Here is a 27875-nt window from a genome sequence, read left to right as displayed (position 1 = left end):
TTATTCCGCCAAGACTAGGGGTCCTTATTTTCCTCTCCCGTCCCACTTTAAGTAATCCCTTAGATTCCAGTCAGTAAGAGATTACTTAATGTGTTCTGAGTGGGGGGGGGGGGGGGGGGAGAGAAAAAGAAAGGTTGAGAACCACTGACGTGCACCAGTCCATAGCTCTCCATACCTCTCCCATCCATGTACCTGTCCAAACTTTTTTTAAATTACATTTAATCGGCCTGCATTCTCCACTTCAGCTGGCAGCTCGTTCCACATGCCCACCACTCTCTGTGTGAAATTCCCCCTTAAATCTTTCGCCCTTGTCCCATGACCTCCAGTTCTCGTCTCGCACCTAACCTCAATGGAAAAATTTTGTTTGCATTTACCCCATCATAATTTTAAATTTCCCCTCAACTTCCACCACTTTCTTTGACAGCTCATTTAACACACCCACCACTCTCTGGGGAATAAGCTTACCCTCCACCAAGTCCCCTTTAAATCTTTGCCCTCTCACCTCAAATCCTGTAACCTCAGAGGTCTGTGCCCAAGATGTAGTAGGCAGCGAACCACAAGGGTTTGCAGATTCTGTGGGAGCATCGGATCAGCACAGGGCACCAGAAATGGGAGAACACCCCTTGTCGAGGAGGAGGAGCATGGGAGACCTTCCAACGGGGAAGGTGACCATAGACAAACGAGTGGCTCAGCGGCTGAAGGACTCGCATGGGCTGCAGGAGACTGGCCCAAGGCAACCAGGTATCAGAGCCAGGATTCGAGAGGGCAAGGAGGGCTCCCGAAGGGATCTCGGGCACAGAAAGCTTCCTGATCGGGTCGGAGGTTGGGATCTGGAACTTGGGCGGCTGATGGAGCAGACAAGGGCTGCAGGAGCGCTGGAGGCAAATCCATGGATACTCAGTGTCTCTGAAGGGACTCCTGCTTCTTTCTCCAATTGTTAGGGGTGCCGGGAAATGCTCACGGCGACTTTTAGTTGGCCTTCCAGCCGGAGTTAAAGTACATCATATATGTGACATTTTAATCTGTTATTGCATGTCAAGGAATCTCAAACCTTCGATCTTAAATCTACGTCCTCTAAGTTCACCTACACTGGGGGGGTTAAACACTTTTTTCCTTGTTAAAGAAATGATTTTATGAAAATTCCCCCTCAGTGTCCTGCACTTCAAAGTGAAAAGCCCCCACCTCTCCTTATAATCAAAACCCCCTTCCACACTGGCACCTTATCGGAGTAATTAATGGCCAGTATACTGGTTAAAGAGCTTGTGAATCGGCTCGCAGGCGTCAAATCACCGTGGGGCTGGACCGCCGGGGTAGGGTATATCATCTCCGGGATCATCTGACGCCTGCGTGTGGATTTGCTCAGTGTGAAAGGGACATGGGCTGTCCAGGGACAAATAGAGACGCGTTGATGATGTTTTTGCGTGAGTGCAGGAACGTGAGGTATAAACTTTGTATCCAATTTACTAAATCCTGATCATTGTATTAGGATCTTGTATTTAATCACGCCTAATTATAACATAATTTAGCATTATGTACAGCACAGTACAAGCCATTGAGCTCCTGTTGTTGTGCCGAACTATTTAAACCTTTATAATTTTTTAAAGGACCATGGAAAAGTAATAAGACGTAGGCGCACCATTTCTAAAGTCCATAGGAAAGTCACAGAGAGAGAGAGAGAGAGAGCGAGCGTGCAATGGCGGCCCCACCCTCCCAGAATCCCATGTGGTTGAGAAAGGGCTGTATGCGTGGAGCACTCCCAGAAACATTCTCATGAATCTTTTCTGTGCCCTCTCCTGTTCAATTATGTCCTTAGCTGGGTGACCAGAACTGAGTGCAGTGCTCCAAGTGTGGTCTCATCGAAGTCTAGTACACCTGTCCCTGCTCCTGGATTTGGTGACCTGACTCGTGATGCCAACTGTGTGTTTGACAGTATGGATGAGGTGGGCTGAAGGGCCTGTTTCCCTGCATCCTTGCTGCATGCATACCTGGGGGTTTCCCTGGGTCTGTTTCAGACATGAAGGGAGATTGGGGTGTCGGTCTTGCAGGGATCGATCCTTGCTGTGTGGGTGATGGCCTTGATTCCCCCCCCACACAGACACCCGTGGCCTGGCTCATGGCCACAGGAAACACCGTGAGACCCGGCACTGGGTGTGAACCATGGGCAGCGTTTAAACCCCAGGCTGATGCTCCTTGTCCTGCTGAGAAATAGTGAGCAAATGCCACATCCTGGACGTCATTGCTCCCATTGCTGTTGCCATGGCAAGGGGTGAAGGGTGTGTGTACCGAGGACGTCATTCCACAAATGAGCCTTAGCCTTGCCAACACAAGTCATGCGAATGCTAACGTCAAGTCACAGATTGGTGGGGGGGGGGGGGGGGGGGGCGGGGGTGGCTGACCTCAGCGGGCAATGTCAGCCCGCTGTACGGTTTTTGTGAAGGTGTGGGGGAGGGGGCATTCTGCCCACCAGCTCAGCCGTCTAAAGCCCCATTTGCTCGCCTTCAATATGTACCGACTGCCTGGGTCAGGACAGGACTGGTTTGTCAGTAGAATTACTGAAGAAACTCGGCAATCTCTTGCACAAAGTTGCTATATATATTGATAGGGGTTTAAAAGGTGTACGGTAGGCTAGCCTTTGTTAGTCAGGGATTGAGTTCAAGAGTCTTGAGGTAGTGTTGCCGCTTTATAAAACTCTGGTTAGACCACAAATTGGCATATTGAGTTCTGTTCTGGTCATCTCATTACAGGAAGAATGTTTAAGCTGTGGAGAGGGGGCAAAGGGAATTTACCAGGATGTTGCCTGGGTTGGGAAATAATTCTTATGAGGCAAGGTTAGCAGAGCTGGGTCTGTTCTCTTTGGAGTGAAGAAGGATGAGCGGAGACTTAATATGTGTATAAGATTCTGAGGGTGGTAGATAGGGTGGGCAGCCAACATGGTTTACCCTGGGCGGGATCAGCAAGCACCAGGGGATGTTTACAAATTGAAGGGAGGGAAGTTTAGGCAAGACTTCGGGGTAATTTTTACACAGAGAGCGGTGGGGGCCTGGAACGCATTGCCAGGGGTTGGTGGAGGCTGGTACAATAGGGACATTTGGATAGAAACATGGATGTAAGAGAAACAGAGGGATGTGGATGTGAGAGAGGGAAGGGTTAGATTGATTGTAGAGTAGGTTTATATTGGTCAGCACAACCTCAAGGGCTGAAGAGCCTGTACTGGAATGTTCTATGTTCTTCCAAGGTGACGCTGAGATCCTCCAGTGAATCATCATCTGCTGAAGGTACCAGATCTGCAGGCCTGGTCTACATTGTGAATTGGGGTTCAATCCAGCATTGAAACAAGCCATTTGGCCCATGATATGAATGCTAACCCAGTGAGCACCCATCCTTATTAATCCCATCTCCCAGCATTTGGCCTGTGACCTTCCATCCCTGGGTTAGTGTGAGTCGGGGAAGGGGGGTGGGGAGGTAGGTGGTGTTCAAGGGCTTGTTCGTATACTTCTCACATACTGTCAGTGACTGCATCTACCACACTCTCTGTTCCAGCTACTCCCCGCTCTCTGGGGGAGGGAAAGTCCCTCTGAAATCTATGTCCTGTGATTTCATGTACCCCAATTCAGGACAATGGTTTTCTGCAGTCCACCCCATCTATCCCCCTCTGAACGTTCGTGTGCTTCAATCCTCTCCTTACCTCCTTTGCTCCAGTAGAAGCAAATCAAACCTAACGGAATCTCTACCCCAGGCATCAAGCTGGTGAAGCTCCTCTGCACCATCTCCAACACCGTCCCTTCCTCCCTCCCTCCAACCTGGCCATCTGCACTGCTCCGAGTGCTCCCACCGAGCTCTGGACATTTGAGGCATACATACCGCACGGTAACAGGCCCTTCTGGCCCCACGAGCTCGCACTGCCCAATTACACACCCTGGTACGTTTTGAAGGGTGGGAAGAAACCGGAGCACTCAGAGGAACCACACAGACAAAGGGAGAACATACAAACTCCTTAGAGACGGCGCGGGATTCAAACCTGGCTCACTGGCACCGTAAGAGCCTTGCGCCATCCCTGCTGCCTTCACAAGGTTGGAGCATAAACCCCCTGCTCTTGTATTGATGAAGGAATCCCTTGCGTCGTCTTCCTGGTGCTCTTGCAGCAAAGGCACTCTGAAGGATCTTCAGGCTTGCACTGCAAGGTGGCTCCATTCTTCAGCATTCGCTCAAGCCTTGCCCTTCATTGGTGCTCCTATAGCACAGTTCAAGTGAAGCCCTGGGTGGGTGGTGAGCTGTGTTCTGGGTGGGTGGGGATGCAATCTGTGCAAAGGAGTGGACAGAAATGGGGGTGTTGCCAGCCTGGAGAAGCCTTTCCTGGGCTTGGAGGGCAAGTTTGACGGTGGTGAGACTTGCAGAGAACTCTTGAGGTGAACCATTGATGGTGAAATACAAGTGTCATAGTCAAGTGTGGTTCCCGTTGGCCACGTTTGGGTTGGGTTCCCATTGGCCTGGGCCAGCTTGGGTTCCCGTTGGCCACTTTGGGGTTGGGTTCTCATTGGCTTGGGCCAGTTTGGGTTCCCGTTGGCCACGTTGGGGTTGGGTTCCCATTGGCCTGGGCCAGCTTGGGTTCCCGTTGGCCACTTTGGGGTTGGGTTCCCATTGGCTTGGGCCAGTTTGGGTTCCTGTTGGCCACGTTGGGGTTGGGTTCCCATTGGCCTGGGCCAGCTTGGGTTCCCGTTGGCCACGTTGGGGTTGGGTTCCCATTGGCCTGGGCCAGCTTGGGTTCCAGTTGGTCATGTTGGGGCTGGGTTCCCATTGGCCACATCTGGTTTAGGCTCTGATCAGTCATGGGCTACTACTGTTCTGGTGAAGTGAGATTCCCATTGGTATGTTGGGGTTGGTTCCTATTGGCCGCAGCCAGGCTGGGCCCTGATTGGCCTCACATTAGATGGCAGACACTGGAATCTGAAGCTAAACGCACACTCTGCTGGAGGAGTGGAGTCGGGTCGAGCGGCAACTGGAAAGGTTGGCATTTTGGACGGGCTCTGTTCAGGTGTGGGTGCAGCTAAGGAGGCCCCTGCTTCCTGGGGTAAAGCTGGGCCGGTCCTCACTTCTCCAGCTCTGAAACCTATCACCGCCACCCTTCAATGGTCACCATTCCAAGTTTTGTGTCAATGAAGTGTTGACCCTTTGACTTGTTTGTCCCTGAGCAGTGACACCCCTCTCCCACTCCCACTTCCCACCCCTCCCATGGAGCTTGCCCTCTGGTTACACAGGCAGCCTGTGACTTCGACCCCTCACCCCACATCCAGGCAGTAGCATTTCCACCCAGTGGTGTTGAGAGTTACGAGCAACACTGCAACCCGAAACACAACAGTCTCTGTCCTTTCCGCCAAGGGCTGTTGGTCCCCAGAATTGCTGGTAGTCAACCGATGGGAGTTTCCTCAATGCCACCACAGCTGCTCGCAGCTCTTGAGGAAGATCCAAAGGGGGTAAACAAGGTGGGGAGTAGGGCAATAGGCATGATTATCATGTCCGTGGTCCCAGAGAGCAGAGACAACTCTGCTCTGCAGGGCCCTACTGCCCAGTTGTGATGCCCATGGCCCTAGAGAGCCAGCAGCAGAGACACAAGGCTCCTCTGCAGGGTCCTAATGCTTGTTTGTTACCATGTCAGCGCTGGAGAGCAGGGAGTGGAGACACAGGGTTATGCAGGGTCCTTCTGCCCGGTAGTTACCCTGACATCCCTAGTTTGCAGGGAGTGGAGATACAGGGCTACACTGAAGGGTCCTACTGCCCATTGTTTACACTGATAGCCCCCTACAAGCATCAATAGCCTGTTAAAGGGGCTGGTTGTGTTTTTTTTCAACATCAGTGAACCAATGGAGATCTTTGCCCAAAATGGCAGCGATCATGTTTGGACCAGCGGAGGTCACCAAGGTGGGAAGTCATTCCCCCTACCCCCACTGAGAAGGAGAAGCCTGGGAATGACTACAGGGAAGGAGAACGCATCTGGACCAGCGAGGGTCTCCACAGCCAAAGAACTCTCACAGGCCACGGCTTGCTGGAGAGTGGCTTGTGGGAACTAGGGATCGGAACCACTAGGGGCCGATGGTGAGAGGGGCTTCTGAAGGGCCGATGGTGAGAGGGGCTCCTGAAGGTCCTTGGGCTTCCTGATCATATTGTGGTGATGGGGGGTGAGGGGGAGTTGGGAACTGAGAACTCTGGGTCACCACTGGAACGAATAGGAGTCTGTGCGGCTGCGGGAGGCTGGGGGTGAATCCACAGATACTCAGCGACTCTGAAGGGACTCTTTTGCTTCTCTTTCTCTTGTGGGGGTGGGGAGGGGAGGGTGGGAGTCATCAGGCAACACTAGTGGAACATCTACATTAGACAGAAGCTGCCAGATTATGTGCATTGGTTAGTGTCTGATGTACATGACAATAAAGGAGTCCTGAATCTCGATAGAAGTGTGCACACGCTGGAAACTGGAGCAACGCCACATACTGGAGAAACTCAGTGGGCTAGGCAGCATCTATGGGAGGTGGAGGTTTCGGGCCTGGGCCCTTTTTCAGGAAAGAAAGGTTTTGGCCCAAAATGTCGACCACCTCCCTGTTGCCTTCCAGAGTGGCTGCCTTGCTCTCTAGCACTTTGAGTTGATCCAGATGTCGAGGTGTTCCCACTGGTGGAATCTCAAAGGGGGTACATCAGCCATGATCACTGTATATGGTGGGGCAGGCTTAATGGGTCGAATGGCCTCCTGATCCCTTGTGTCTCTGGGAATAATGGATGTGTCTGCGTGGTGGGTGCATGTCCTCGTGGGTGTGTGCATCTGCGGGTGAGGGTGCGTGGATATACATGGGTGTGCACCCGGCCCTGAAGGAGACCATGGGCCGCTTTGGAAGGAATACTCCAGGAGGGCAGGTTTGCAGGAGGTGGTTTATTGTTGAGTAGGGTGAGCTCACTGGGAATGGGTGGGCGGACTGGAGCGAGGGTCAACGTGGAGACAACGTGGTCCACACCGAGAGACAGGTGGCTCGAATGCACTGAAGAGCCAAGCCTGACAGGATGTGGATTCAGACCAGAACTGGCAGCTGGGGCTGCTTTTAGACCTGATCTTCACGCTGCCGTCGTCTCCTCGAAGCCTGTCGACCCCTTTTCCTGTACCAGGAGCTCAGAGACACACAGAAAGAGAGAACAAAAGCCATCTACCTCTACATCGTTCGATTGAGCCAAGTTGAGGTGGTATTTGGGGGGAAGGAAGGAACCTTCTCCAGAGTCCAGACATTCCTATGGTGTTGGGGGGGGGGGGGGTGGAGGAGGAATTGTGGGTCTGTCTGTCTGTCTGTCTTGATGGGAGAGGATGGGCAGTGAGGGGGAGGGAAGGAGATGGAACAGCAGGACAAATGACAGCTGAATGGAAAGAGTCTTCAAACCAGAAGAGAGATGGAGGTGGAGTGGGGAAGATGGCAAGGAGGAAAAGCAGGAGAGCAGGCAGAGAAGGGAGGAGGATGAAATAGGGAGAGGGTGTAGGATGGTTGATAGATGGAGGGGAGTGAAAGAAAAGTGGTTGAGTTGGAAGATGGTGGGGAGGTGGGGTGGAGGGATCGGAAGAGTGCAGCGGGAACGGGGTGGGGAGATTGCTTAGTTAAATTGAACCATGCTTCAGTGACACAAAGCGTTTGGGGGCAGGGCTTAATCGGACTTCTGTTGGAGACGCAGGGAGCTTATGTAACGGACAATATCCTCCTTGATGATGGACATTGGGACCCGAGGGTGCCAACGCTGGACGGGTTTGCCGGTCGGGCTGATGAGAAACTTCTCAAAGTTCCACTTGACGTCAGAGATCTTGAGCGGCTGCCAGAAGAGCAGGTTGGTGTTTCCGAAAACCTCACCCACTGGGGGACATGCACCCTGCGGAGAGCAACACACTATTTTAGAGATGGCAGACTCTGGAAGCAGATGACAAACGGCTGGCAGTGGCAGCCCACAAACGGCTGGAGGAATTCAGCAGGTCATGCAGCGTCCGTAGGAGGTAAAAGAGTAAGCAATGTTCCAGGCCTGGTCCCTTGTTTACCCAGTCAAAGTGCTCAGGCCTGAAACGTTGGTTATTCTTTACTTCCAATGGACACTGCGTGACCTGCTGAGTTTCTCCAGTATGTTTTTGGCCTGCACTCACCCCAACATCTGCCGACTCAAAACAGCTGGCAGAAAACAGCAGGTCAGGCACCATCTGTGGTTAGTGGCTTGAGACTTTCCTATCTTCACAGATAAATGCTCAGGAAAGTCCAGCTTGTCACCTCTCCCACACCCAGCAGCACAACCCAAAGATAATGTCCAAAGTAGAAATTGGGGTAAACTTCTTTATGTGGAAGCATTTTGAAGCAATTGGAAATGGACAACTAGGGTAGGACATACAGGATAAACAGAGGGGCACTGAGGAGTGCGGTGCAACAGAGGGATCTGGTAATACAGATCCCAGATGGGGTAATATGGTTAGCGTAGCAGTTAAACACAGTGCCAGCAACCTGGGTTCCAACCAGGCACTGTCCGAAAGGAGTTTGTACATTCTCCCCGTGTCTGTGTGGGTTTTCCCCAGGGGCTCCAATTTCCTCCCACCCTTAAACATACGGGGGTTGTAGGTCAAATGGAGTATTTGGGAAGCATGGGCTCGTGGGCCTGAAAGGTGGTCAATTTAAAAATGATTCCCTGAAAGTGTCTTCACAGGTGGATAGGATCGTGAAGAGAGCTTTCGGCACTTTGGCCTTCATAAATCAACATTTTTGAGGAGAGTTTATTCTTGTGGTGAAGTTTTATACAAGACATTGGTGAAGCAAAATTTGGATGTAGTTTTAACGAATCTTTATCTGCTTTACAGCAGGCAAAAGGCAATTAGATTTGTTTTATTACACGACAATAAATAACATCTGATCTGATGGATCCTGGCTCGAGTACACTAGAGCAAGTCGGTTATGTTTTACAGTTAAACACAAAAGTTTGCAAAATCTGTGATTTTAATTGTACTGACCATAACCACACCAGCAGTGCGAGTATAAGGCAGCTTTAATAAACTAATCTGTACACTAAGAGGTCTTGTCTCTGCAAGACGAACCTGGAAGGCTAGACTGTAGCTCTGGACTGCTTTATATACAAGGTCACCGGGATGACCCCTGGTGACCTAGTGGTGTAATTACATGTCAGCACAGTAATAAAAACACAGAAATGCTGGAGGAATTTGGCCAGTCTCCCAGCATCCAAAGGAGGTGCAGTGAGAAGACAGATACCGGGTGGTCCAATCCAGGACCATCTTGGGTTGCAGGGAGGTTGCGGGTAACTTGACAGAGCTGGACTCAGGATATTCAGATTGAAGCCCTGCCTATGATCCAGTCGTTCAGGTGTATGGTCATGGGTTGTAAATAGTACTTTTGGCATCTTATCCTTCATAAATCAAAGTACTGAGTACAGGAGCTGGGATGTTTATGGTAAAGTTGTATAAGACATGAGTGAAGCCAAATTTGGAGCATTGTGTGCAGTTTTGGTCACCCAACTACAGGAAAGAGATCATTTGCAGAGAAGATTTGCTGGGATGTGGCCCAGACTTCAGGAACTGAGTTATGGGGAAGGTTAAACAGGTTAGGACTTTATTACCTGGAATGTAGAAGAATGAGGGGAGATTTGATAAAGGTGTTTAAAATTATGAGGCGTGTGATTAAAGTAAATGCAAACAGGATTTTTTTTTACTGAGTTTGGGTGAGACATAAACTAGAGGACATGGGGTCAGGGTGAGAGGTGAAATGTTTAAAGGGAACATTGGGGGGGAAACCTTTTCACACAGAGTGGTGGGGGTGTGGAACAAGCTGCCAGGTGAGGTGGTGAATGTGGGCTCAATTTTGACATTGAAGAAATATTTGGACAGGTACACGGACAGGAGTGTGCATGGATGGATATGGTCAGGGTGCAGGTCAGTAAAGTTGGAATTGAAATTGGGCAGGTGCATACGTTACCAGGGAAGAGTGAAAGATGGACGCAAGGGGCCTACTTCTGGACTGTCGTGTTTTATAGTTCAATGGTTCTAATGGTCTGGGGTTGGAAGCCACTGGAGCACAAAGTTCTCAATTGTTGACAGTCAAGGAGAGAAGAATGAGTTCATTTGGAAACAGCAGGAAATCGTAATGTTAGCTACAAGGGATTAGAAAGTTAATTCACAAACATGCTGGAGGGGTGAAACATGAAAGCCTGCAGATGCTGTGATTTTAGTAAAACACACACACACAGATGCTGGAGGAACCCAGCCGACCCACGGGAGGTAAAGATATATCACCCACGTTTCGGCTTTCAGCCCTTCCTCAAGGTATGAGTAAAACCCAGGCAGGGGCCTGAGTTAGAAGATTGGGAGAAAGGAAGGGCAGGGGGAGGAGTGCAGACTACAGATGAGGACAGGGGAGAGGGATTGTTTCTGTGAAAGGTGACAGAGGGAAAAGGGAAAAAAGGGAGAGAGCATTAGAGGTAAGGAGGAAGCTAAAAGAAACTGGCTAAGTCAGTGTTAATGCCATCTGGTAGTTGGAGTGGCCCAGATGGAAGACGAGGTGTTGTTTCTCCAATTTGCAGGTGCTCCCAGTCTGGCAGTGCACGGGACCAAGGACTGACAGGGGTGAGGAATTAAAATGGAGCAGGAGTACTAGTCATGGGTGGATCCAGGTGGGAGGGTAGAAGAGAAATAAGATGACGTGATGGGGAGAGGGTAGGCGAAGGGGGGTGGGGAGCTGGAGGAAAGGAGACAGAGGAGTAGGGAAAAGGAGAGATGTGAGGGAGGGGTTGTTATGAAAATTGGAGAAGTCAATATGAAGGCCAAGATTGGGGAGTGGCCCAGATGGGACACGTTAATATTTGTTTGTACTACCCAGTGAAACTTTGAACTGAACTCAATTACTGAAGTGTATTTATCGACAAAATCATGTGTCCCCCCCCGCCCGGGTTTACATTTAGTTGTTAACCCTGTTTCCAAATGTTTCTGAATTCCTCTTTATATTAAGACACACAGGAGGCTGCAGATACTGGAATCTAAAGGGTCCCGGACTGAAATGTCAACTGTTCTTTCTTCCCCCCCCCAGGACACTCCAGCAGATTGTGTTTGGCCTCTGTTTACATTAGGGCGTTTACAACCATTCGTACAGCAATCGATTGAATCGGTGGAGGTGAAGACATTGTAATTGATTGCAGATGTTGCTGCGGGAGTAAACTGGTACCCTGCACTGCCATGGCTTCTAATTGAACAGAGTAAAGTCATGCAATGAGGTAAATGAATTTTTAATTTTTAAAATTTAAAATATAAATTTATACACAGTAACAGGCCCTTCTGGCCACAAGCCCATGCCACTCCCAATGCGTTTTGGATAGTTGGAGGAAACTGGAGCCCTGGGGAAAACCCACACAGACAAACAGCATGGGATTTGAACCCCCAGTTACCGGCGTTGTATCGACGTGGGGGCTAATCACTATGCTGACTGTGCTGTTCCCAAACATCTTCCAAGTCATGTGACTTCTCAGTTCCTGTTCCTTCACTGTGTTCAAATTCCTACCAGGAATCCAACCCCCACCCTTGCATCACAAGCTCATTAACAACACAGGAACAGAGTCTTCCACCAACCACTGGTCCCAGTGCATTTTCCCCACACACCCACCAACTCCTCACCCACACACTGGGCTGGTCTTTGGGCTATGGAGTGAACTGCAGTTCCTCCCCCATGCATTAAAGTAAAAACATGATGCTGGAGAAACTCAGCAGGTCACATAGTGTCCTTTGTAGAGCAAAGATAAAGATACAGAGCCAATGTTTCTGGCTTGAGCCCTTCATCAAGGTTCAAGCAAAATGTAGGCAGGCACACAAATTGGCTGCCCACCAATCTAAGTCCCACATAATCTTGTAGACCTCTAGTCACCTCTCCTCCTCCTATGCTCCAAAGAGAAAAGCCCCAGCTCTGCTAACCTTGCTTCATAAGACATGATCTCCAACCCAGACCCCATTGCTTAAGGTGGGATGTGAGTGGGAAGGGAAGGTTGAGAACCACTGCTCTAGACCCAATTGTTACTGAAATATTTTGTTTGAGAAAATTGTCATTGGCCCATTTCCTTTGGAGTTATGAAACCATGCACATAACGAGTCCATTAGGGATGATTAAAACTGTGGTTTTCAAACTTTTTCTTCCCACTTGCATCCCACCTTAAGCAATGCCTTACTAATCACAGATGGCATAGGGAATACTTAAAGTGGTCTGTGGGTGGAAAGAAAAAGGTTGAGGACCACTGCCATATGCCTTCTTAACCGCCCTATTAACTTGCACAACAACCTTGTAGTATCTGTGGATCTGGACCTGAAGATCTCTTTGTTCCTCCACACTGTGAAGAATCTCCCGTTAACCATGTACTCCATCTTCAAGTTCAGCCTTCTGAAATGCTTCACTTCACACTTATCAGATGGAACACCATCTGCCACTTCTCTGACCAACTCTGCATCCTATCTATAATCATGTTGTAAGCTATGGCAACCTTCTACACTATCCACCACACCTCTGACCTTTGTGACCTCTGCAAACTTACTGACCCATCCCTGCACTTCTTCATCTGGGTTGTTCATAAAAGTCACGAAGAGCAGGAGTCCCAGAACAGATCATTATGGAACTCCACTAGTCAGTGACCTTCAGGCAGAATGTGTTCCATCTACTGCTACCCTCTGGTTTCTGCAGGTAAACCAATTCCAAATTCAAGCAGCCAAGGTTCCTTGGATCTCATGATGTTCTGCATGAGTTCACCATGGAGACCTTGTCAAATGCCTTGCTAAAATCTATATACACCATATCTACTCCTCTACCCTTGATCAATTTCCTGTCACCTCCTTGAAAAACCCAATTAGGCTCATGAGGTTCAACCTCCACCTCACAAAGCCATGCTGACTATCCCTGAGAAGACTATGCTTCTCCAAATGCTCATAAATCCTACACCCAATAGTTTGTTCACCATTGACGTACGATACCCTGGTCCATAATTCCCAGGAGTCTTGCTCTTAACTTTTGTCAACAATCTGAGTTCAGGGAAGATGTAAAGATCATCAACAAATCCCCATTAATCTCTTCCCTCCCTTCCTGTAATAACATGGGGGTATATCCCTTCCAGTCACCGGGACCTATCTCTCTGAATATTTATAAGAAGATTCAGAACTTTCTCTTTCCTAACCTTGACATGCTCCACCACGCAAGCCTGTTCTACACGGACTTCACATTGTCCAAGGCCCCTCTCCCTAGGGAGCACTGGGACCTCCTTTCCTCTCCCCCTCTCCCCCCTCTACCCCATTTACAGCGCGGGCTCCCAGGCCCAGCGTTCCCTCCACGTGACATTCCAACCACACAATGCACTCCTTGACTCAGGCACACTCTTTCCCCGTGTGCAGCTTGATAGGTCCTCACCTTCAGGAAGGTGAACAGCCCCTGCTCGTGCTCTCCATTCACGTCACCCTTCTGGAACATTGGAAAGTTTGGGACAAACCTTTTCCCAGGGCGGACATACCTGTGACAAAATGGCAAGGTTCAGTGGTGAGGGAATTCAACTCCCTGGGTCTGGAGTCTGTGGCAGAGGCCAAAATCTTCAGCAAACAGAAGTTGGAGGGGCTCAGCGAGACGGGCAGTATCTGTGGGGAGAGACAGTCAGTCGACGATTTGGCTCAGGACTCATCTTTGGATCTCAAGAAAGGGTCCTGACCCAAGACGTTGACTGACCATCTCTCTCCATGGATGCAGGCTGACTCGCTGAGATCTCCAGCTTCTCATTGTGTTGTCCAGCAAGGCCCTACCCCAAACTGGCTACTTCCTTCCCAGGGAATGGAGGGTTTCCAGTTGTTTTGTGGACTGCTCGAGCCACAGCAGTCGAATTCCACTGCGAGCAGGAATGGAGGGCTGGGTTGAGGCACATTTTGTCCCAGGAAACATCAAATCCAGGGGATTTGCCACCTGACTTTTCCAGCAGACCTCTCAGGATTCAACACTTCTTAAAGCAATGGGATATGCTAGAAACCTATCCCAGACCTATAGGCTCAACCTTATTATCATCCGATTGCACATTTAGAACCTGGCAAAACAGTGAATGGAAAAGAGTGCTTTGCAGGCAGAGTGGGTGATGGGGTAGAGTATCCACGAGGGAGGGTGTCCACGGGGATGGGTATCTGTAGAAGATATTGGGGATGGGGTAGGGTGTCCACGGGTAGGGGGGAAAGGTGTCCGTGGGGGGAGAGTGGGATAGGGAGACTGTGGGAGGGGATGCCCTGTGTTTTCTTGGCTGTGATATTCATGGGGTAGGACAGCCATTCTCATCAGGGGTCATAAGTGTCTTCCCCACCCCCACCCCTCCACCATGAGCCATGGACTGAAATGATAAAATATTTTGTGGTTTTGATGTAGTCGGTAGGAGAAAAGTTCATAAGAAACAAAAACTTAACTCCTTCACAGGGAAGGGGGCCCATAAACTCTGTAGCCATAAAAAGGTTGAGGATGGCTGGTGTAGGATCACCTGCAGAGATTCCCTGCACCCCCCACCCAGAAGAAGACAGTCTCTCTCTTCCCTCCTCCCCCCACCCATGTCCTCTTGCTTGCTGGGAATTTCTGCTCTATATAAACTCCATCTCCCAACAAGAACATTGGCTGGAAGGATTCCAGCCAAACTCTCACTTACTTTAACAGTGGGTAGATTTCCTCATTGGTCCCTGGTTCCTGTTTGCCGAACTGATTGGATGGGAAGCCGAGGATTGTGAAGCCGTAGGGCATCAGTTCTCTGTGTAGTGCATTCAGATCTAGGAAGGCATTGGAGACAAGGAGCAAGAGGGCATTAAACCATGAGAGAGAGAGATGTCCCTCTCCCCTGGAGAAACTCAGCAGGACACACATCATCCAGAGGAAGGAAAGTTTCATCAGCAAAAGCAGGCACAGGGGGTGACGTGGTTAGCAAAACACTTACAGCAATCGGGAGCAGGGTTCGAATCCCGTGCTGTCTGTAAGGAGTTTCTACGTTCTCCCCGTGTCTTCGTGGGCTTTCCCCGGGGGCTGCATTTTCTTCCACCACTACTAGGAGTGAAACGTCGAGTGGGATGGGACTGTTGCTAAAGAAATGCAGGTTGATAGCACTGGCGAGGAGGTGAGTGCTTTGAGGTTGTGACTTGGAGTCAAACTGGAGATTGTTGACTTGTGCAGCATGGAAATAGGCCCTTTGGCCGAGCTGTTTGGCTGAGCTCATGCCCATTGGCCCAAGTTCCTCTGAACCATTCCTGACCACATTGTCCCCACCTCCCCGACACACCTGCCACCCTCTGCATGAAGAATGTTGCCCTTCACCTCCCATCTGACCTTTCCCATGCACCTTCCCCCACCACACCAGGTGAGACTTCCCTACCATGGGGGAAAGGATTGGACTGAGCAGTCAAGCAGTACATACCTACATATTGTGCTGTCAGTCCTCAGAACGTTGCCACGTTGAGGATCAGCAAGGCCTTTCCAGTGTAGTCACTCAGCGGGATGTACCTGCTGCCATCCAAGGCCATTGCCCCATAGTCGTAGATGGAGCCAGGCACAGAGCTGTTACAGTAAGACACCTGAGAGAGAAAAGTGAAGATAGTTGTTGGTTCCGCACTGCAGCTGCTCCCTGCCCATCTCCGGAAGCTGCAGAGATCTCTGCGGTGTTACCCGGCCCCCCGACCCTCAGCGTGGGGGCCTTATTGTTGTTTTTTGAGAACGCTGTTCCCACATTTCCTCCCCATTTGTGGAGAGCTGCCAATTGATGGCGACAGAATTGTTCAGCAGCCAGAGGCGGAATTCGAACATGAGTCATTGGATCTGGCTGGTCATCCAGTTGTGGTGATATGTAATTACGCCACTAGGTCACCAGGGGTCACCCCGATGACATTGTCTATAAAGCACAGGCTTGTGGGCCGAAGGGCCTGTTACTGTGTTGTATTAGAACAGAGAACAGTGGAACATAGGGATCTGGAAATATAGATACATAATTCCCTGAAAATGTAAAGGGAGCTTTTGGCATATTGCCCTTCAAAAATTAAAGTATTGAGTCCAAGGAGTTGGGATGTGGTGGTAAAGTTGTACCTGTATAAGTCATTGGTGGGGCCAAATTTGGATTATTGTGGCAGTTTTGGTCACCAAACTACAGGAAAGATATCAATAAAATAGAGAAAATGCAGAGAAGATTTACTAGGATGTTGCCCAGACTTCAGGAACTGAGTTACAGGGAAAGGTTAAACAGGTTAGGACTTTATTCCCAAGAGCACAGCAGAATGAAGGGAGATTTGATAGAGGTTTTCAAAATTAAGACAGAGGGATAGACAGAATAAATGCAAGTAGGTTTTTCCACTGAGGGCAAGTGAGATATAAATCAGAGGACATGGGTTAAGAGTGAAAGGGAAAAAGTTCAGGGGGAAGTTCTTCACACAGAGAGTGATGGGGGTTAGGAATGAGCTGAGGTGGTGAAATGCAGGCTCAATTTTAACATTTAAGAAGAATTTGGAAAGGTACATGGATGGGAGGGGTGTGGAAGGATGTGCAGGTCAGTGGGACTCGGCAGAAAAATGGTTGGGCACAAACTAGAAGGGCTGAAGGGGCCTGTTTCTTTGGTGTTCTATGGTTCTATTTAAAAGAAAATAAAAGAATTACAAAGGGAGAGAAAACATCAGCAAAGTGAATGTGCTGGAAATTGTTAGCTCTCCTGATTGTTCATTAAACACTTGCTACATGCTGTGTCCCAGGATGATCCCCCTTCCTGTTTGTTTTCTATCTGATCCTGGCTTTGATTGTTCCAGTGTTATTTTCCCACTTGATGTAGGATAAAACCAGAGGTGGACGGGGTGACATGCAAGACGAGCTTCCTTCGCCGCCTGCCTGCTCTTCGGCCCCTGGAGTTCTGGCCTGATTCTCACTGGTGTTGTCGGCCCCTGCTCTCCTCCAGCTGATTCTGATCGAGAGGTGAGCAAGAGAGTCTGTGGACGCTGGGGTCGAGCACATCACAGAAACACGCTGGAGAAACTTAGCAGGTCATGTGGCATCCACGGCAAGTCCAGGGCGCCCAATGTTTCAGGGCTGAGCCCTTTGTTAGGTCTCTCAGTGGCCACGCATGTTAATTCCCCATCCCATTACCTTGACAACATGTCTGTCCATGGTCTCATGCACTGGCATACTGAGACCACCCGTAAATTCGAGAACAACACCTCATCTTCCAACTGGACCCCTCCAACTGAATGGAATTAACATTGACTTCTCCAGTTTCTGCTAGTTCCCCCCTCATCTATCCCTATTTTTCATTTCCTTTAGCCTCGCTCCCCCCTCACTCTCCCCCCCCTCCTCCTTTATCCCTCTCAACCAGCCATTCTCAATGCCGCTCCCCAACCCGTGTCACCACAGCACATTTAAATACATTTTAAATTTAGACAAGCAGCACGGTAATGTATCCCCGGTACATTTTGAAGGGTTGGAGGAAACCAGAGCCCCTGGAGGGAAAACCCACGCAAGCATAGGGAGAGCGTACCAACTCTTTACAGAGAGCGCCAGATTCGAACCCGGGTTGCTGGCGCCGTAAGTGTTGCGCTAACCATGGAGGTTTTGGGGGATGTGGCCACCCAATCGGTGTTCTGTCTCAGCGACATGGAGCAGGCTGCACTGAGCACATGGGATTCCACAGATTGGGCTGGACGACGTGCCGGTGAAACTCAGTGTAACCCCCCCCCCCCGCGAGATTGCCGAAATGACACAGGTAGAATGTAATGGAGAGGTAGAGGAAGGGAAACTATTTACTCTGGAACGGGGAGGGGGAGGGGAGGGGTAGGGAGGGGTGCAGGGAGGGGGAGGGAGCAGAAGCCCCAGGACCTTTCACAAAGGGCGAGGAAACTATGGTCTGGCTACAGCTGCCATTCTCAACGGGGGCCACTGCTCATTTAAGTAAAATCCTTGTTTTCAAGGAAGATGGATCATTCAGCCCTTCTCACATTCCATCTGCCAGATGTGTGGCTGTACAGATGTGTCACCTCTCCAGCTACATCATGGCTGGGTATGGAGACACCAATACCCCTGAGTGTCAAGCCCTCCAAAAGGTACTGGACGCAGCCCAGGACCCTATAGGGAATGGTGTTGTTGGAGAGCAGCAGGAATCATCAAGGATCCACCCCACCTATCGCATGCTCTGTTCTCGCTGCTGCCATCAGCTGCCACAAGACTTGCACCCCCAGGTTCAGGAACAGCTGCTCCCCCTCCACCATCAGACTCCTCAACAACAAACTCAATCAGGGACTCGTTTAAGGACTCTTACTGGGCACTTTATAGATTTTTCTCAGTATTGCAGTCAGTTTGTTTACATTTCTACTGAACAAGTTTTATTTGCACTGCCAGTAAGTGGAAATTCTGCCTGATCCACAGGAAAAAGAATCTCAGGGTTTTTTGTGATGTCACGTATGTACTCTGACAATAAATCGAAATCTAATAGAATCAGAATTTATTGTCATGAACATGTGCTACAAAATTTGCTGTTTTGCAGAAGCATATATTTTAAAAAATAACTGAAAAACCTCACAAAGATAAGCGTATACAGAGCCGTTGTCATACCCACACTCCTGTTCGGCTCCGAATCATGGGTCATCTACCGGCACCACCTACGGCTCCTAGAACGCTTCCACCAGCGTTGTCTCCGCTCCATCCTCAACATCCATTGGAGCGCTTACACCCCTAACGTTGAAGTACTCGAGATGGCAGAGGTCGACAGCATCGAGTCCACGCTGCTGAAGATCCAGCTGCGCTGGATGGGTCACGTCTCCAGAATGGAGGACCATCGCCTTCCCAAGATCCTGTTATATGGCGAGCTCTCCACTGGCCACCGTGACAGAGGTGCACCAAAGAAAAGGTACAAGGACTGCCTAAAGAAATCTCTTGGTGCCTGCCACATTGACCACCGCCAGTGGGCTGATAACGCCTCAAACCGTGCATCTTGGCGCCTCACAGTTTGGCGGGCAGCAACCTCCTTTGAAGAAGACCGCAGAGCCCACCTCACTGACAAAAGGCAAAGGAGGAAAAACCCAACACCCAACCCCAACCCACCAATTTTCCCTTGCAACCGCTGCAATCGTGTCTGCCTGTCCCGCATCGGACTTGTCAGCCACAAACGAGCCTGCAGCTGACGTGGACTTTTTACCCCCTCCATAAATCTTCGTCCGCGAAGCCAAGCCAAAGAAAGAGATATTTTAAAAAATAATTAAATTAGTGCAAAAAGAGGAGAAAGTGAGGTTGTGTCTGTGATTCACTGTCCATTCAGAAATCTGGTGGCGGGGGGGAAAAAACTGTTTCTGTCCCATTGGGTGCTCATCTTCAGGCTTCTGCACCTCCTTCCTGATGGTTGCAGAGTGAAGAGGGCAGGGCCTGGGTGGTGGGGGGGGTCCTTGAGGAGAGAGGCTGCTTTCTTAAGGCACCACTTCTTGTACATGTCCTCGATGGAGTGAAGTCTGATCCCCATATGGCACTGGCTAAGTTTACAACCCTCTGTCGCCTGATCCTGTCCTGTGCATTGGCACCTTTGTACCCGACAGTGATGTGACCACTCGGAATGCTCCACACGGTCCACCTGTAGAAATTTGCAAGAGTCTTTGGTGATGCACCAAATCTCCTCAAACTCCTCACGGTCTAGCCACTGGCGAGATTTCTTCAACACTCATTATACACCCATGACTGTGGCCAGGCACAATTCCAAGGCCATCTACAAGTTTGTCGATGACACCACAGTTGTTAGCAGATCACAAACGGCAATGAGGAAGTGAACAGGAGGGAGTTAGATCAGCTTGATGAATGGTGTAATGACAACAACCTTGCGCTCAATGTTAGCAAAACCAAGATGATTGTGGACTTCAGGAAGGAGTCAGGGGGACACAACCCAGTCTGCATCGAGGGCTCAGTAGTGGAGAGGGTCAATAACTTCAAATTCCTGGGTGTCAACATCTCTAAGGATCTATCCTGGAGCCTCCATGTTGCTGCGGTCATGAAGAAGGCTCTCCAGCGGCTAGACTTGGTGAGATGTCTGAGGAGATTCGGTACATCTCCGAAAACTCTGGTAAATTTCTACAGGTGTTCTGGATGGTTGCATCACTGCCTGGTGGTAAGATGGATGTAACATGAAAGTTTACACTGTGATGCTGCCACAAAACACAGAATTTCATGAATTGTTCATGTCAATAAATTCTGATTGCATTGACATGGAGGCCCCAGGAGTTTGAAGTTCTTAACCCTTTCACTGCTGACCCCTCGATGAGACCTGTAATACAGAACCTGTAATATTACAGGAAATTTCCTTCTTCCCCTCATAAGGTAGACAAAGAATCACTGTTAGTGTTGCCCAGCGCCCCTTATGGAACCAGAGAACGTGCAGAGGATTCCAGGAGTCACCACTAGTATCCTGTACAACTGAAACAAAAGTTCCCTATTCAAAACTCCACTGCCTTTGGAACAAAGGCCAACATCATTCACTCCTTGTGGGTTTTGTCTGCTGACAGATTATGATTCATGAGCTGAACCAATCTTGCTGAGATAATCTTTCCATTTAGATAACAGAACACCTTTTGTTTCCTCTCGTGACCTCACACTCCCCCGATTAAATTGCATTATCGGGTTATTGCCCAATTGCTCATGACCAGAGAGCCACTCAGCATGGAAGCTTGCCCTCCAGCCTAACTTGCCCATGCCTGTCCAAAATGTCTTACCCACCCTCGTCCCACCTGCCTACCTTTGGCCCATCCCTCAAAACCCATCCTATCTGTCCAACCGATTCTTAAACATTGCAATAGCACCTGCCTCAACCCCTCCTCCAGCTCCCTGCTCCACACACCCACCACCCTCTGTGGAAAAACATTCTCCTTAAACCAAAGTCTTCACATTTCCAACTTTCTCTGGGCAAAAGACTCTTTGTATTCACCTGATCTATTCCTCTTGTAATTCCATCCACCTCTCCCTGTACCTCAGGCCCCCCGAGTCCTGGCAACATCCTCGTAAATCTTCTCTGCACCCTCTCCTGCTGGACGACATCTTTCCTGCAGCACAGTGACCAAAATTGAACACAACCCTCCAAATGAGGCCTCACCAATGTCTTGCAACATGGCCCTCTCAACTTTAATACTCAGTCTTCTGGATCCCATCGCCGAATCTCCACAACCTTGTCACTCCATGCCCTTCTGTCTATCTTGATTTTATAGTCATAGAGTTCTACAGCATAGGAGAAGGACCTTTAGCCCATCTTGTCCATGCTGACCAGGGTAATCTCATTAGCCTGCTCCCCACTCACCCTAGTCCCACCTGACTGCGTATGATCCAAATCCCTCCAACCCAGTCCTATCAATGGACCAGTTTAAATGTCTGTGAAATGTTCTGTTGTCTTTGCTTCTACCACTTACTCTGGCAGCTCGTTCCGTCCACCCACCGCCCTCTGCGTGAAGAAGGTGTCTCTCTGGCTCCTTTCCCCTCTCATCTTAAAACTGTACCCTCTAGATTTCGATACGCACACACTGGGGGAGGGGGGGGGAAGTTCTGATTATTTACTTATCTATGCCCCTCAGGATTATATAATTGGCATGGGTGACCACTGGGTGGTCCACTCTATATACTCGAGGGTGGCCTCACCAATGTCTTATGCTGTTGTAACCTGATGTCCCTGCTCCTGCACTCAGTGCCCTGACTGATGAAGGCAAGTCTGCCAAATGCCTTCATCACCTCGTTGGAAAACATTATCACAAGCTTGGCATCATCTGCAAACTTGATATCCTTATAATTTGTTTGTGAAACATGAAAGTTTGCAGACGCTGTGATTATAGTAAAAACACAGAAATTCTGTTTGCACTTCCTTCTTGTTTACATTTCTATCTTTTGTACATGGATCTTAAGTTCAGTTTTTTTTGCATTACCAATAAGTAGAAATTCTGCCTGGCTTGAAGGAAAAAGAATCTCAGGGCTGTATGCTTGTACTTTGACAATTAATCTGAACGTTGAACTTTGATCTCAGCAGGTTTAGCATCGTCAATAGCAGGTAAAGATACAACTATAACCAATGTTTCTGTTTTGGGAGCAAGGCTGTCCACTGCAAAATGCCAAATCTTGTGTAAAGAGGTGAGTGAGAAAGGGGGTGAAGGAGAAAGAATTAAAGAGCAAGGGCTCAGGCATCAGAGAAGATTAATAATTAAAAGCAGTTTTAAACTGTGTTAAATGTTTATGTGCATTGACCACCTGGTTAAATAGTGTTGTGTAACCACAGAACACAGGAACATTATGGCCGTCTCCCTCACAGAGTCAACATTCATTGTTGACAATACAGAGACCACTGGCAAAGGGATATCCACAAGTCGTAAAGATGCAAAAACATCAATCTTCATTTCCCTCCCTCTCCCCTTTCCCTCTCCCCTTTCCCTCTCCCCTTTCCCTCTCCCCTTTCCCTCTCCCCTTTCCCTCTCCCCTTTCCCTCTCCCCTTTCCCTCTCCCCTTTCCCTCTCCCCTTTCCCTCTCCCCTTTCCCTCTCCCCTTTCCCTCTCCCCTTTCCCTCTCCCCTTTCCCTCTCCCCTTTCCCTCTCCCCTTTCCCTCTCCCCTTTCCCTCTCCCCTTTCCCTCTCCCCTTTCCCTCTCCCCTTTCCCTCTCCCCTTTCCCTCTCCCCTTTCCCTCTCCCCTTACCCTCTCCCCTTTCCCTCTCCCCTTTCCCTCTCCCCTTTCCCTCTCCCCTTTCCCTCTCCCCTTTCCCTCTCCCCTTTCCCTCTCCCCTTTCCCTCTCCCCTTTCCCTCTCCCCTTTCCCTCTCCCCTTTCCCTCTCCCCTTTCCCTCTCCCCTTTCCCTCTCCCCTTTCCCTCTCCCCTTTCCCTCTCCCCTTTCCCTCTCCCCTTTCCCTCTCCCCTTTCCCTCTCCCCTTTCCCTCTCCCCTTTCCCTCTCCCCTTTCCCTCTCCCCTTTCCCTCTCCCCTTTCCCTCTCCCCTTTCCCTCTCCCCTTTCCCTCTCCCCTTTCCCTCTCCCCTTTCCCTCTCCCCTTTCCCTCTCCCCTTTCCCTCTCCCCTTTCCCTCTCCCCTTTCCCTCTCCCCTTTCCCTCTCCCCTTTCCCTCTCCCCTTTCCCTCTCCCCTTTCCTCTCCCCTTTCCCTCTCCCCTTTCCCTCTCCCCTTTCCCTCTCCCCTTTCCCTCTCCCCTTTCCCTCTCCCCTTTCCCTCTCCCCTTTCCCTCTCCCCTTTCCCTCTCCCCTTTCCCTCTCCCCTTTCCCTCTCCCCTTTCCCTCTCCCCTTTCCCTCTCCCCCTTCTCTCTCCCCTTCTCTCTCTCCCCTTCTCTCTCTCCCCTTCTCTCTCTCCCCCTTCTCTCTCTCCCCTTCTCTCTCTCCTTCTCTCTCCCCCTTCTCTCTCTCCCCCTTCTCTCTCTCCCCCTTCTCTCTCTCCCCCTTCTCTCTCTCCCCCTTCTCTCTCTCCCCCTTCTCTCTCTCCCCCTTCTCTCTCTCCCCCTTCTCTCTCTCCCCCTTCTCTCTCTCCCCCTTCTCTCTCTCCCCCTTCTCTCTCTCCCCCTTCTCTCTCTCCCCCTTCTCTCTCTCCCCCTTCTCTCTCTCCCCCTTCTCTCTCTCCCCCTTCTCTCTCTCCCCCTTCTCTCTCTCCCCCTTCTCTCTCTCCCCCTTCTCTCTCTCCCCCTTCTCTCTCTCCCCCTTCTCTCTCTCCCCCTTCTCTCTCTCCCCCTTCTCTCTCTCCCCCTTCTCTCTCTCTCCCCTTTCTCTCTCTCCCCCTTCTCTCTCTCTCCCCCTTCTCTCTCTCTCCCCCTTCTCTCTCTCTCCCCCTTCTCTCTCTCTCCCCCTTCTCTCTCTCTCCCCCTTCTCTCTCTCTCCCCCTTCTCTCTCTCTCCCCCTTCTCTCTCTCCCCCTTCTCTCTCTCCCCCTTCTCTCTCTCCCCCTTCTCTCTCTCCCCCTTCTCTCTCTCCCCCTTCTCTCTCTCCCCCTTCTCTCTCTCCCCCTTCTCTCTCTCCCCCTTCTCTCTCTCCCCCTTCTCTCTCTCCCCCTTCTCTCTCTCCCCCTTCTCTCTCTCCCCCTTCTCTCTCTCCCCCTTCTCTCTCTCCCCCTTCTCTCTCTCCCCCTTCTCTCTCTCCCCCTTCTCTCTCTCCCCCTTCTCTCTCTCCCCCTTCTCTCTCTCCCCCTTCTCTCTCTCCCCCTTCTCTCTCTCCCCCTTCTCTCTCTCCCCCTTCTCTCTCTCCCCCTTCTCTCCCTCCCCCTTCTCTCCCTCCCCCTTCTCTCCCTCCCCCTTCTCTCCCTCCCCCTTCTCTCCCTCCCCCTTCTCTCTCTCCCCCGTCTCTCTCTCCCCCGTCTCTCTCTCCCCCTTCTCTCTCTCCCCCTCCTCTCTCTCCCCCTCCTCTCTCTCCCCCTCCTCTCTCTCCCCCTCCTCTCTCTCCCCCTCCTCTCTCTCCCCCTCCTCTCTCTCCCCCTCCTCTCTCTCCCCCTCCTCTCTCTCCCCCTCCTCTCGCTCCCCCTCCTCTCGCTCCCCCTCCTCTCGCTCCCCCTCCTCTCGCTCCCCCTCCTCTCGCTCCCCCTCCTCTCGCTCCCCCTCCTCTCGCTCCCCCTCCTCTCGCTCCCCCTCCTCTCGCTCCCCCTCCTCTCGCTCCCCCTCCTCTCGCTCCCCCTCCTCTCGCTCCCCCTCCTCTCGCTCCCCCTCCTCCCTCTCGCTCCCCCTCCTCCCTCTCGCTCCCCCTCCTCCCTCTCGCTCCCCCTCCTCCCTCTCGCTCCCCCTCCTCCCTCTCGCTCCCCCTCCTCCCTCTCGCTCCCCCTCCTCCCTCTCGCTCCCCCTCCTCCCTCTCGCTCCCCCTCCTCCCTCTCGCTCCCCCTCCTCCCTCTCGCTCCCCCTCCTCCCTCTCGCTCCCCCTCCTCCCTCTCGCTCCCCCTCCTCCCTCTCGCTCCCCCTCCTCCCTCTCGCTCCCCCTCCTCCCTCTCGCTCCCCCTCCTCCCTCTCGCTCCCCCTCCTCCCTCTCGCTCCCCCTCCTCCCTCTCGCTCCCCCTCCTCCCTCTCGCTCCCCCTCCTCCCTCTCGCTCCCCCTCCTCCCTCTCGCTCCCCCTCCTCCCTCTCGCTCCCCCTCCTCCCTCTCGCTCCCCCTCCTCCCTCTCGCTCCCCCTCCTCCCTCTCGCTCCCCCTCCTCCCTCTCGCTCCCCCTCCTCCCTCTCGCTCCCCCTCCTCCCTCTCGCTCCCCCTCCTCCCTCTCGCTCCCCCTCCTCCCTCTCGCTCCCCCTCCTCCCTCTCGCTCCCCCTCCTCCCTCTCGCTCCCCCTCCTCCCTCTCGCTCCCCCTCCTCCCTCTCGCTCCCCCTCCTCCCTCTCGCTCCCCCTCCTCCCTCTCGCTCCCCCTCCTCCCTCTCGCTCCCCCTCCTCCCTCTCGCTCCCCCTCCTCCCTCTCGCTCCCCCTCCTCTCTCTCCTTCCCCATCTCTCCTCAATGATCTCTCCATCTCCTACACCTCATGTCTATAACTTATCATCTCAGCTCCCGTCCCTGACCAACACACTCCCTGGGATCCACTGTAAACATTGACCCACTTCCCTGGGACCTCTTGTAAACACTGACACTTTCCATGGGACCCCCTGTAAGCACATACACACTCCCCAGGATCCTTTGTAAACATTGGCACCCACCTCAAGACCACTTGTAAACAGTGAAATGGTAACATGCACCATGGGACACCCCTATCAATACCAACCCTTTCCCCAGGACCCCCTGTAACACCAACGCACTCCCTGTGGACCACGTCACTGAGAATCCTCTTTTTATAACTTAGCTTGCATGAAGTACAATCTGCTGTCATGTTTCTCACAGATATTCTTTATTTAGAACATAGAACAATACAGCACAGGATACAGGCCCTTCAGTTCTTGATGTTGTGCCAACCCATATATTCCTTCCAAAAAAAAGGAACCCTCCCTACCCCATAACCCTCTATTTTCCTTTTATTACCAAAGCTTAATCAAAGTAAACTACAAAATGACACAGAACTATATCTAAACACACGATTTATATTGTTGGGAATCCACCAAAAGCAGTAAAATCAAAGCCGTTCCTTTGTTACAGACAAAGTTGTACAGAAGCAATCAATAGCCTGAATACGCTGGGATTGTCTGATCTTGGAAGCTAAGCAGGTTCAGGACTGGCCAGTACTTGGACGGGAGACCACCCTGGAACACCAGGTGCTGTCGGTTTCTGCTGGACAAAGTGACGATTCTCTGTTTGCCTTACGATCGACAAAAAGTTAAAGAATTTCACGTATGTTACATTCTAAATGTATTATTACATTCCAATAATGGAACCTTTACCTTCTAACTTTAGACAATTTCGAATCCAAATTAAAATCCTGGCATAACTCTCTATGACGCACTTGATGCCGACTGTTCCTGGAAAACACCCACCATCCCCTCCTCTAATGACACTGGGATCCGGATGTAGCCCCGAAAGATGGGGAGGCAATTGGGTCACCCAGAACCCTCGAATGCCTGCCACTGTGAATAGCCTGTCAAATATCCTTTAGATACTCTGACCTCAGTCACAGAGGGGTGGTGGGGGGGGGGGGGGTGGGTTGGGGGGGGGAGGTGGGTGATCTTCGACAGAATTAAATTCAGGCAGATTGAATGATAGGTTGGGTAGGTGTAACACTTGGTATTCTCCATCAGAACAGCCACGTTTAGATTCCAAAACATTCCAACCATCAACCAATGGCCACAGGATTTGCAAGATAGAATGTCCAAATTTAGCATCAATATTCAGTGATTAACTTGAAGAAAGATTTTCAGATGAAAACCAAAGTAGAACAAATTCATCTCAGTTTGCATTTGCTGATATAGGAGAGGATTCAGAAGAGGTTCACAAGGCTGATTCCGGGAATGAAAGGGTTATTATATGAGGAGCTTTTGACAACTCATGGCCTGCACTTGTTGCAATTTAGGAGAACGAGGGGGTATTTTATGGAAATACTTTGAATGCTGGAAGGCATTGACAGTGTAGATGTAGAAAGGTTGTTTCCTGTGGTGGGAGAGTCTAGGACAAGAGGGCACAACTTCAAGATTGAAGGGCGTCGACTTAGAACAGAGATGCCGAGGAATTTCTTCAGCCAGAGGGTGGTGAATCCATGGAATTTGTTGCCACATACGGTTGCAGAGGCCGGGTCATTGGGTCGATTTAAGACAGAGATTGACAGGTTCTTGATGAGCCAGGGCATCAAAGATTATGGGGAGAAGGCTGGGCAGTGGGGCTGAGTGGGAACCTGGATCAGCTGATGATGGGGCAGATTTGATGGGCTGAATGGCCTATTTTCTCCTATGTTGTACGATTTTATCAGCAATAATTCATATTAAAATAGCAGTTGACAACAAAGACGGAGAAATATTTAGATTGAACTATCATTTTAATCATCTGATGCATCTGAGCAAATTGGCTTCTCGGCTTGCTCAGAGTAAATGAACCCTCTATTCACCCCTCTTACCTGAGAGGCTCCTGCCTGCAACCAGGCAAGCAGGATTGACATCAAGAGGCATTGTTTCTGGGAACCCTCCATCATGCCTCCGCAGCCAGAATCTGCTCAGGCTGGAATCAGGCGAGGTTGGAGCAAACACTGTCCTGGATAAACAGAGATCCGAGGGAGGCAGGTCCAGAACCATCCAATCAAAGGCGTAAGAGAGCACACATCAGCTCAGCAACCGTAACCCTTTCCAGTACAGAATGCAGGGGATGGTGGCCAATGGTAGCAATTTTCGCACAGCTGGGACTTTACTCTTTGGTGCGTAGAAGGATGAGAGACTTAATAGAGGTCTGCAAGATTCTGAGAGGCATCGATAGGGTGGACAGCCAGTACATTTT

General features: G+C 50.7%; 1 protein-coding gene and 1 long non-coding RNA gene across 3 annotated transcripts; one reads left to right on the top strand and one right to left on the bottom strand.

Annotated features, from left to right (window-relative positions):
- The first annotated feature begins 119 nt into the window (after window positions 1-119).
- LOC138743133 (uncharacterized) lies at window positions 120-18849 on the top strand. 2 transcript variants are annotated; one of them, XR_011344663.1, is made up of 4 exons: window positions 120-741; window positions 11088-11271; window positions 16846-16985; window positions 18547-18849. It is a non-coding gene; the product is annotated as an uncharacterized lncRNA (long non-coding RNA). The 2 variants fall into 2 exon arrangements; XR_011344662.1 differs by lacking the exon at window positions 120-741 and having other exon boundaries at window positions 10721-11271.
- Window positions 6902-27627, bottom strand: gpx3 (glutathione peroxidase 3). The gene is made up of 5 exons (XM_069898018.1): window positions 27502-27627; window positions 15451-15607; window positions 14695-14812; window positions 13437-13536; window positions 6902-7890 (listed from the first exon to the last, which is right to left on the bottom strand). The coding sequence occupies exons 1-5, from the start codon at window positions 27574-27576 to the stop codon at window positions 7672-7674; spliced, it is 669 nt and encodes a 222-aa protein (XP_069754119.1). The 5' UTR covers window positions 27577-27627; the 3' UTR covers window positions 6902-7671.
- Window positions 27628-27875: the final 248 nt, after the last annotated feature.

This window comes from Narcine bancroftii, chromosome 9 (assembly GCF_036971445.1).
Source record: "Narcine bancroftii isolate sNarBan1 chromosome 9, sNarBan1.hap1, whole genome shotgun sequence".
NCBI lineage: Eukaryota > Metazoa > Chordata > Chondrichthyes > Torpediniformes > Narcinidae > Narcine > Narcine bancroftii.
This window is presented reverse-complemented; position numbering and strand designations above follow the sequence as displayed.